At 38.3% G+C, this 12,054-nt stretch overlaps 1 protein-coding gene across 1 annotated transcript in view; it reads left to right on the top strand.

Moving 5' to 3' along the window:
• Positions 1-3,040: 3,040 nt before the first annotated feature.
• Positions 3,041-12,054, top strand: part of LOC126248107 (catalase) — a 64,472-nt gene continuing 55,458 nt past the window's right edge. The window contains exon 1 of the mRNA XM_049948786.1: positions 3,041-3,175. Within this exon, the coding sequence (XP_049804743.1) occupies positions 3,122-3,175 (54 nt within the window). The 5' untranslated portion in view covers positions 3,041-3,121. The remainder of the gene's footprint in view (positions 3,176-12,054) is intronic.

Consider the following 12,054-nt stretch of genomic DNA (forward strand, 5'->3'; position numbering starts at 1 on the left):
TCATCCATACAGGGTCTGTAAATAGTAGAACAGGAGTAGAAATAACAGTGAGCGTAAAAATAAGCAAGACTGTAAAGGGTTATCTGCAGCATAAAGAAAGAACATTGATGGTAAAACAGAACAGCTACCTAACATAAATTATGACACATTTTGTGCAGTTGGTGTTCGTCAGATTGTAAGTACTTGAAAAGAAGACCAGCCACTGAGAAACTGTAATATGATTTTAAACAATGAAAAATCCAGGATGGAATGTAACAATATAATGAAGGAGAAAGTTGCTACTCACCATATAGCGGAGGATGTCATGTGAGAAAAGTGTGAACTAGATTTCACAGGATCAATGTTTTCAGAATCATCATTCTGTTCCAGATACTTCACTAGGTTTGAGCTCAGAATATGTTCCAAGGTTCTACAGTAAGTGGATGTCCAGGATATTCAAAGGTACTTTTGTGGATCAGTTCTATGACCTGTACTTTCTTCTTGTTATTAAGCAAAGTTTTTTGTTTGAGGGATCTATGATGGATTATAGCTATGAATTGGGTATGGAGTCGGATAGGGATTCCAGCAGGCGCTAATGCTGCGTTCAGTTTTAATGATTCAGCTGTTTCTCAACACCACCGACACGAATATCTATTTCACTCATATTTTCATTGGTGGAAGAATTACGTTGCGCCAGTAACTTACTCCTGGGTTTTCCTTTGTAAAGGAATATCTTAAAACAGAGTTAAGCATTTCTGGTTTTGCTTTGCTGCTCTCAACTTCAGTTTCAGTCTCACACATGAATGACTGGACACTAACATTTGTGCCACTATCAGCCTTTACCAGAATTTCTTTGGGTTTTGTGAAAGATCGTTAAACAGTATTCTGCTGCAGTAGTCATTGACGGCTTCACGCATTGCTCTTCTAACTGCCAAACATGTTTCATTCAGCATCTCTCTATCTACAGCCCTGTGCTTTGTTTTATACCTATTATGCAGTAGTCTTTGTTTAAACTGTACTTTGTCTTAAACTAAGCTCTTAATGGCTGCTGGAAACCTGTTGAAATATGCATTGCCAAATACTGGACCTCTTTTAGGACCAAAGTAAGTGATTTTAATTCTGTATGTAAATTGTTTTTATTCTTAGTATTGATGTTATGCACTGAGCTGTTGGTTGGAAAAAAGACATACAAAATTCATTAAGGAATACAGATAGTGAGAATCCATAGTTAGTACAGCCACTTCTTTGAACAGGTTTCAGCATTCTGTTCTTGAATTTACACCATAAGAGTCTTATTACATGCTACTGCTCTCTAAAAGGTTTCTCTCAGCTAGTGGAGTTACCACAGAATGCGATACTGTATGACATAATAGAGTACAAGTAAAGTAGGTATTACAGTATTTTTTAATTTTTTTTAAAATTTATATCTTCATCGTCAAATGGTCCAAGAAAACGTGATGGACTTGAGCAGTTAGGTTTGAAAAAGGACTGATGTAGTGAGATTTATGGCAGAGTGTAACAGGTAAATGGGAGAAGGGAAGGTGACAAAAAGTTAACATGAGATTTGGTCTCATATTACAAAATTACATAAAAGTAAAGGAGATTCATAAAAGGGCAATGCTTAATGCCAGGACAAAAGTATATGCTCTGGATTCAGTTGATACGTTCGGTTTCTAGTACCTGTTTTAAACAAAGAAACCAGATGACATGACTATTCATGCCAGGTAGATTTGTTGGGCAGTTGCATTGGGAACTGTGATTGCAGTCAACATTTCACCAACTCCATTACCTGACAGGATAAACATTCAGTTTTGCTTTTTCAATCAGTCTTACAGTGTGCTTCAGTGCATCTCCTGTTACACAAAGGCTACTTCCATGCTGAAATAGAGACTACAAAAGATTCTGTTTACATCATAGTCAGAATCAAAACAGCAACTTAGGAGGCTCCTTTTCTGCAAATCAAGTGTAGAAGGTTACAGTACTAGAAAAAATATTTCTTAACTTGATAATGTATAAACTGCAGTATAATTAACTGAAATAAATGCGGCAAAATTCATCCCACTCATTTCTCACTAGAAAGTATCTCAGTATTTTTTGAGTGTTTTTAACAACACTCTGCTGGCCGCTTGGTGGAAGAGACGATATTTCACATGTGTGGTGCTACAACAGTAACAGGCTGGTATGTTCAACATATGGATGTTGGCAGGTGATCGTATATTTTAATTCTGTTGAATCTGTGTCAATGTAGGGGCAGAAAGTAAAAAGTAGCTGGATGTAGGGGCCGGCTCTCTAGTAGACTTTAAAATTATTCTGCTTCCACCACATAACACTGATCTTGAACTACCTTTGTTTTAAGGACTGCCAAGAAACGTTAGTATCAAATAGTAGCAACACAAATGGCTGTAATCATGTGTGTTTTAAGGCAATGCGTATATTTTTGTATGTTTGTATACATTTTGTGTTTAACAGCTGTATCTGATACCGAAAATGATGTAGGGCAAATCAAGTAAACATGTACTATCCAAATGCTACTATTAATCGAACAGTGAAGCAAACGTTATGGTGACAAATGATAATTAAACATGGTAAAACAAAAGCAGAACTACTAATTTCGGGCAAAATACACTTTTGGAATAGCAATCAGCTAAAAATGAAACAGGGAGCGGGTGACTAGCAGTTGTGCAACCATCGAAGTATTTGGCCTTATATTAAACACGTAACACCATTTATCGTTCATGACGCGCACTTCGACAGAGGCCTCTTAGCTTGTCAGTGATATTTTATGATTATGAATCTTTACAGACTAGTTGACATATGCGTGACAAGGCAATTTGGTATCTTTGTCCTCAGGAATATCTTTGACTCAATACGTAAACATAACGCTGAGTGTCAAATATAGAATTAAATAATCAATCTCGCCGCTCTTAAAAAGAAACAAATTCACAACATATTAATTTGTTTTCTATTTTTTATGAAATACAGCCCAATTATAAATGAACAAGTTCCCGTTTCTGTTTTGGACGTTACTCCACTGACTACGTAGTCATACTTGGGTTTATATATGCGCGGGCGGGCATAATGTTTACATTATCGTGGTGCTGCCCGGGTCGAGAGGAGCAAGTTACAGCCAACACTAAGCGAAATGTCGCGCGATCCCGCTACAGACCAACTTGTGAACTACAAGAAGGGCGTCAAGGTTTGCAGATTTTATGCCATCTTGCATTCATTTGGAAATGAGATTCACTACTTTCGTGAAATCGTTGGTTTTAGTTTGGGTCTGTAAAATGTATTGATGCTTTTTTTGTGTTATAGGACATCTACTAAAGTATAAGCTAATAACAGTAGCTCGTAAGGCATAGCACTTATCATTGGTCCATAGCATTTAAATTTGATGTTCTCGTATACGTAATAAATCAAAGAAGACTTGCGGCATTTCGCACCCGCTGCCTTTCCGGAAGTGCACAACTGCGTTTTGAATGTGTTTCGGTAGTCATTGCGATCAAGAGCACAATCATTCTCGGCTTCAGAACTGGATTCCGCATGAAAATTTATTTTGCGGAGCTACTTTGCTAGCAACTTATCCTTTCTTTTTTCTGAACATCGGAGACACTGTGCCAATTTGTAGTAATATTTTTTGATATACAAATTACCTTTGTCTTCTGCGTCAACTATATATATATATATATATATATATATATATATATATATATAACAACTTCTGACAATGGCATTGGTGCAGAGAATTTATTTCCTAATTTTAAATGTATCCCGTAAAAGTAAATCTGAAACTGTGTTGGCAATGAACTCTACAGCAGACAGAGACTATGCGAAGCAGCACATAAAACGCTAAAGCATCTGGACTACTGCGTCTACCCCGTTCTTGTCGAGTCGGAGTTTATTCTAATACGAAATCAAATTCTGTTGCACAAACATATGATTTAACACTTCTATTTTTCCAATTTTCGTAGACGTAATAATGTTTTAGTGTTGTCCTCAGTAAACTTATATATATGGCTCTAAGAACTACGGGACTTAAAATATGAGATTAGTTCCCTAATCTTAGAACTACTTAAACCTAATTAACCTAAGGACATCACACATATCCATGCCCGAGGCAGCATTCGAACCTGCGACCGTAGCAGCAGCGCTGTTTTAGGACTGAAGCGCCTGGAACCGCTAGGTCGCAGCGGCCGGCTCAGTAAAGTCTTGACGAATTTTCAGCGTAGGGCAAAGAATCTGAGTTAACTCAAAACTCAGAGAAATGTAGAGTTGAGACGCCATTGAAAGTAAAATGTACATGACATTTAGTTATAGACAGAGCTGTAACTGGGGAGTCATGCTGTACAAATGCCCGCGAATAACGTATGTTGATAAATTATAGTGGTACTGTGGATAGATTTATACCAAGAATAAAGGAAGTAGCCAACTTCGGTTCATTGGTAGGATACGGCGAAGGTTATTTATACAGTTCTTTTATAGTGTTTCATTTCAACTCGAGTACTTGCAGCCCATCAAGTTACACTCACAGCGAATGTCAAGCGTTACAATATGTCAGCGGTATATATAATTTCACTCGGGAGAATGTCGCAGTTATGGTGCAATGTCAGAGCTGACACCTCAATAGGAAGGTGGGAATATCTGGTGGAAAATTTACGTAGAAATTTTGAAGTACTACAAACGCTAGCCTTGCTAGTTTATAGTGAAACAGAGGAAGAGTTGAAAAGAGGAAACTAAAACTTCATATTTTGATTGCACCAGTTTTGAGTCGTTAGTAGCACAAAACAATTGTGCCCGAAGGGAGATTACTTTAATGTCGTGGTCGTTAGGGTAGGACGACGAAGGGAATCTCACCACCAGCGTTAAACAACTTTCGAATGCTACACGAGACCTACGTCTTTGATCTTCGCAAGGCCCACGTGCGTTTTATGGACTATCCAAAATCACAAAATATCTATGGAGGGTGTTCAAATATCGCCCCTGCTGCTGGCTTGACGAGCTATGTAAATGTCTTATTTCTCTGCGTTACATACAGAATTATAGCGATCCAAAAGGGGAAATCTACTTCAGTAATATATTTAACTCTTTTTCGTTAAATTCAAAAAAATATCTGCCACTCAGTGTTCTTCCATAATGGAATTAAATATGAAGTGCTTTCATTCTCATATGGGACGTTCCCTCCACTCTTCGGGAGACATTATGAAGTCGAGCCATTTCTCGGTGACGTTTCCTCTACGCACAAAAAAGTCATGTTGTAAAGGAAACGCCAGTCATTTAAAAAGAAAAAAACTTGATAAATTGAACTCTTCCTCAGAGTGGAAATATAACGCTTAAGTTAGCTACTTCTCATGATTTAATTAGAGAATCTTTAAAGACGATACAGCATATTTGTCTTCTCGTCGTGATCACTGAATTAAATGTAACGGATACAGAACTTTTATCAGTAATAAAGAACTAAATCTTGCTTTATCGTATTAGTCATTTCAATACATTATTACCATAAGCGCAGTAGTAGTTGAAAGCTTGTATATAGTAATCTGTGCTGCAGTGAAGACACTTTGATTTGGCACGGCAATTACAAAACGAGCGCGACTTTTGAATTTCGTCAGCTGTGAAGATATCGGCTTAGTCGTTCTGAAGGGCAATTGTTGCCAAAAGGGAGAGTTCCTCCTTTTCTTGTACGCAGACCCTCCAGCCGACAGCAACGGGAAAGTACAAGTGTCGGAAGGTAAGTTAGATGTTAACATCCATTTAAGAGGTAAATAACTACTGTTAAATTGACAATTTTACATACATTCTTCGTGTTTGTTTCGCCTTTTTTAAGTCAAAGTTGCAATTTTATTTAATTTGCTGAAGTCTCACGTAATTGGGTTCACTCATGCCAGCACGGTAAATGACTGTTTGTACGGCTCGCAGAAATATCAGAAAAGCCTGTGTTCTAAATCAGAGGGCGTACTATTTTCTTGGAGACTGATATCACATTGGATTTTCCTAAGAGCATATTCAGAATACTTTAAAGTCAAGAAAAATACGCCGAACACGCTAATTGATGTAACAATTATCTATAGTTCAAAGGTTCCACGGAGCGCCTGGAACGACAAACAATTACGTAACGTCTGATCGTTCTCTTAGGAGAGCTTGTAAATTGGAAAATTACGAAAATGTTTCTCTCCGCAGGTTTTCTCTTCACAAATGAGATGTAAAGTCATCAGCTTACTATGTAATGCATGAAAAGTTAGCGCTTTTTAAAATCTATACTAGAATTGTTACTTTATCTGTTGTATATCAAGGTGCTATGATTTTCTGTGAATAAAACTCTATGTAATTTTAATGGAATAAAATAAATTATCGTTTAATAAAAGTCCAGATCAATGGGAAACTTATTTAAAACATTTCTGTATCTATGCCATCCATTAGGAGACTACGGTTAGTAAGAGAAGATCGAAGGCAGGAAACGTTATTACTGCATGGACAACGTAATGTACCTTGGCAGAAAAATATTTTCCTCATAAATGGTGAGAATAAACTGTAGTAGTGCGGTACCTATTCTGCGTTAAAACATAACTATTGTTGATACATCACTTGTTTTTATAATATAGTTCCACAGCCATAGGCTCTGATCACATGTGTGAATGATGTATGTGAAGAGCGTCAAACATTTTTTCGTATGAAGCTGCAGCGTCGACTCGTACTGGGCGTGTGGCCTTGAGATTTTAATCGAAAGCATCCCTGTAACTCCCGTGAAAAAATGTCCCGCAATCTTAGTTATTGAAATCCTTAATACTGCCACGACTTAGACGTTGACCACGCCGCTAGAATCGTATAGAAGTCGATAAAGCCTCCGCGCAAGCGTAAAATACCCAGTGAACTTATAGGGAAATCGATGGAAGAAATAGGACATTGATCTCGCAAAACGTCCAGTAAAAGTGGAGGCACAACTTCACGCCTTCGTACGGACCGTGAGATAAGAACATGCTCCTTCACGTACCGTACAGCAATTTACGGCGAATATACATAGGTGTATTATACATCTTGTGTAAAACTGCGCGTTCACAGCGTAGACATGCTTGACAGGCTCACTGCTTGTACTCGATACGCTACAGTGAGGAACGACAAGAAGACTTTCAATATTCTTATAAACCGCCGCACTGAAACTATCACAAAGACAGTCCCTCCCCTGGAAACGTAAGCAATTGTCACTGTGGTTCTTGGTTTAGACCTACATTCGGTCATTTGGAAATAATTTACATAATCGTACTGAGAAGACGCCCTGTTTAGAACAGATATTGCTAACAGCATGACAACAGAACATGTACGGACAACACTCAACGATCTGTGAATAAAAATGCCTCGGTTTTTTCGACGGTTTTGATCTGGTTTCCAATTTATTTTAATGTTAGAAAACTTGGACATTATTATTATTATTATTATTATTATTATTATTATTATTAGGACTGCAACCTTTGCAGCAGGCTTGATACACTAACTATACCCGTTTTACCTGACGTGTTGAAAACCGTGATTTTTGTATGGCGGTAATTTGTTCTACAGCATTCATCTTGGATGGTACGAGTGGTCTGTAAGTATGGACCATTGTGAACGTGGCAAGAAACATTGCAGATATGTCTGAGCTGCGAACGTTGCTGCTATTTGAAGACGTGACGTAATGTTGAGTGCACACTATCCCAATAGCTCTTAATGATAAAGCACACACGCAGCTCTCCAACTTAAAACAGAAAGCATTTCATACATCAGGTCATGGAATGGGGAGAGCAATTTGTTAGTGCACCGAGGAGAACGTCATGTAACATGTTGGCGGTACAAATAGATTTTTGGCGTGAAGCTATTTATCTACCACCTCTTCCGCTACCATCACCACCACTCATACACCACTACAACTTGTCTTTTGAAAGACAGTAATCAAAATTATCAATATTTCAAAATTACATCCTGTACATGCCGAACTCCAGTAAGTTCGCATTCTTACAAACTGCTGTTGAGGCTACCCACCGTGCAGCAACATCTCAGCTGGGATACCACGTATTTCGTTTTTAATTCTTTCAGTTCACCCCGTGTGGAGTCGCGCAGTAGCGATAATTCTGGTTATTTACGTAACCTGCGAGATGAAAATGAGCATTATCAAACATCCACAGCTTGTCCAGAAATCCACTGTCCTCGTTTATTTGTCATTATTAGATGAGAGAAGTCTGCCCACAGCTGGTAATCGTTCTGATTCATGCACGATTGTAGCCTGTACGGATGAAACTTTAAATCAAAATGGAGAATTCGGCGAATACTTTGTCGGGAATCGGTGCCCGCAGATGATTGCTTACAAACTGAACTCCGTGCGGTTCGTAAGACTGAAACGCGTCCGTCCTTTTGTGGAATACGAGCATTTCTCGGCCGTCGAGTCGGTTCCTTTTTTTTAGAGCAAATAGAGTATCTTCAAAATTTTAAAAAGTTTTTGTGTTTAGAGTGAACACGACCATGACGTTCAAATTTGAAAAAGCTCGGAAGTCCCTCTGCAGTTTCCGAACTGTCATTGTTTTCGCAAAACATTTTTATGGTATAAAAAAACTTGAGTTTCACTGTTCCATGATTACTATATGGCGAGATTACCTCTCAATGCTCCTGCTCCCCAGTGCCGCCCACTGTATATGGCTGCTCCGTCACCCTGTATAAATACCATCGATAATACGATGACGCTGGACCTACCGGAAAAAAAAACTGACACCAGTTTTGCGCGCTGTTGGATTTCCGTTTGTGTGTGTGGCTTTTCAATTTCGAATCTAGAAGTATATGATATTAGCTACCCGTATGAAGATTAGCCTAATAATTCCTGTTGTAGGGGAAAACATTCAGATTGCGTGTTTTTACATTATTGTAGGTCAAAGTAAGCACTAACATTAAAAATAAAAATACTATGAACAAAGTCACACAACATGAAACTTTTAATACTTGTCGGTAATAGACTTTTTTTAAAAAAAAAGTCTTATTGGTAGCTTTTCTTCCTAATGGATTGTAAATAGTTTATGAAAGAAACGATGAGCATTATACTATAAAATTACTTCTATAACAAAAGAAATGCGTTTATGTTTAAACACGCCATCAAAATCCCTGAAAAAATACCTCGAATTTTGTTGATGGGAAACGTGGTCCCTCTCCAAATTGTAACGATGTGAAGTATTATTGCTGGTAGAATATGGTATTAGATTCATACGTATTTGACTGAACTGAACAGTTACGACTGAATGTTCCCACCATAATATATATTTTCAGTTTTACAGCTTCAACTACGTTCCTCATTAGCGCGATGCTGAATACTGGTGTATCGTAAACAAATTTGACCGTAGAACATTAGTTGCCAAAGATTTACATCTGAAAATACCTTCGTATTTGCAAACATTTCAAAACTCTGGATAAGTGATACTTTTGTTACAGTGTAATCACCTACCATTTTATGGTCATTATTGTTACTATGAATCTAGAATGGATTTTTCACGTTGTATCTAGCAAATAAAGTTATTATGGCGGTGTTTCTAACATCCCAAACAGCCTAGAGAAACACTGAGGGCGAATAAGTTAATTGAAGGGGTTAGAGAATTGTAGTTTTTCAACAAATCACGCTGATTCCTTACTACTTCAGGCACAGAAAAGTGGATACCGGTGTGACCTAGCATTTTTTTTTCTTTTTAAAGATGTCACCAGAACTGTGCGTTATCACGTGCTGATTATGCTCACTTTGATTTTAGCGCGACTGATGACTTTCTTCGCGACAGAGGCCAAAAGGGCAGCCGCTGTCATAAGCAAGGATAGGCGGTCGCCTTGATTACAATTATCGATGTCGCCAGAGTTGTTGCGCACATAGGTTATGCAACTGTGACCCTTTTTATCGCTTAACGTGACCTAAATTTTAAAGATTCAAAATATTTTTTGCACATTCCCAGCTTTTACCTCGTCATTACGTAAGACATTAAACGTCGCTGCCACTCTTACAGTCACTTGAAACTGCCCTAAAATTACTAGGACTATAGTTAATTTACAGATTTATATTAAAACGACTCTCCAAAAAACAAATCTGGTTGGAGAAACTGAGACGGGTAGAGGAACGACTTGCAACAGGTCTGCTTTAAGCAAAATGATTCACATGCAGTGTTCTGTTAGACAGTTCAGAGAATTTCAAGGTTACAAGGAGACAACTAGACGGTCGGATTTTTAATTTATTTTTCGTACGCAAAGTTCAGTACCCAAGTATCAATTTTGCAAAGCAGTTTGATGGAGCTCGCAAAAATTCTCGAGAAAATAGACTTTGAAATTTTCCGAGCATCTTTAACCCTTTCAGACACACCGGCTACAATAGTGTCCATTAATATATGCTGTGCTTCAGCTACCAGAGAAATGTCTTTCCTCAATGGGAACCTCACGTACATATTTGTGGATGTTCAATCTTTTTCGCCATGCACGAGAGCTGCTACCTGTTGGGCATTATTATAATGATGTTAAGTGAATGCAGCTTGTGACCACTGAATACGCAGAGGTAGTCAGTTGTTTCCCACTGTATGATTTAATATTGTTACTTTGCGTGGCTTTCTTTCGACCTCTGAATTAGTTCATATGAAGCCACGAAAGCCACAACATTGAATGTAAGAGTACATTAAATAGACTTTCGTGAGCCCACGCAAACTCAAGACTGTTCCCGCCCGAAGTGTTATACAACAATGATAGTTTTTCCCAGTTGGAAGAACGAAGCGATGCTTTGAGCAACAATAATTCGTTCCGACACAATCCAAGAAATTCAGAAAGTAATGGACTCGTATCATTTATGTAGGATTCAAATATGCTAAACGCAGGAACAAACAACGAAACACACACAAATTGAGACAACCAGCGACTCAAGATCTTCGCGACTTAGAAACCTCGAGATTATAAATCAAAGAAGCTTGGCAGCAATCGGAATAAAGAGTTGAAGACTAAAAGATGAAATTCAGCTCTAGTAGTCACCTTCCGTACTAGCTAGAACTCAGTTCCAGCTACCTACACTTCTTCCCACACTCAAAATAGGGTCATAAGCGCATTATTGCGTTAGGTATGGAAGCTAGTCTGGAATGTCTCAATCAACGAATCGAAACAATGGTATGCCATTAGTCTAAATAAACATTTAATAATAAATGGTGAGGCCGTTGGAAGCTGGCCCTGCAGCTCAGGAAATGGTCGTCATGACCGTTTCACTTTATTGGAAAGTACGTTTGCTTTCGTGAACTGCGGTTTACTTAAGTTGATTAATCGTACGTTCTGTTAGTACACCATCGCCCCCATACCCACCCCCTTCTTTCCTCTCCTCCAAATCCCCCCAGCCCCCCTCCTCCGCCAATGACACTGTTTAAACTTTAGCCTATTAAGCTCAATTACGTTGGCAAATGGAGGCTGCGGACGTGTCTTCCCTTGTTGCTTTCAATCCATTAGCTTAACGCTGGTAATTTCAATTAGTAGCTAACCATTGTGTAATTACTCCTTAGAATAATTAGAATAAAATAAGGAGTAGTAAATGAAGCAGAATATCTATTAAAGTTTGACGAGAGAGAGAGAGAGAGAGAGAGATTGTGTCGTTGCACCTTTACCAGTATCAAGGCGATTTGCATTCGAATCCACGCCCAACTACACGAACTCTGACTAGTTTCCTCAGTTTCATGGTGGAGTCTGGAGAAAATGATATCTTAGTCATTATGACGCCATTGTCGAATTAATATATTTTCTGTCTCTGTAAACTATCGGTATGTAGTATAAATCAATTAAAGAAATTAATTTCCGCTCGTCACCGTTTCTGGCGTCTGCTAGATGTAGTACAAAATTGTTACTGATCGCATAGAAATACAGGGTGATTCCGCAATGAAGTTAAAACTTTTCAGGGATAATGGAGATTGATAAATGTATCAATCTGAGACGAGGAACCTTAGTCCAGAAACGACAGTCGAAAGCTACAATCAGAAATCTTCCCGATACTCTGACAGTGGAATAAATGTACCAGTACTGTTGTTGCTAACAGGCAGGCAACTTTCAGCTATAGTAGTATGGACAAAA

The sequence above is a fragment of the Schistocerca nitens genome, chromosome 1 (genome assembly GCF_023898315.1).
Source record: "Schistocerca nitens isolate TAMUIC-IGC-003100 chromosome 1, iqSchNite1.1, whole genome shotgun sequence".
Lineage (NCBI taxonomy): Eukaryota > Metazoa > Arthropoda > Insecta > Orthoptera > Acrididae > Schistocerca > Schistocerca nitens.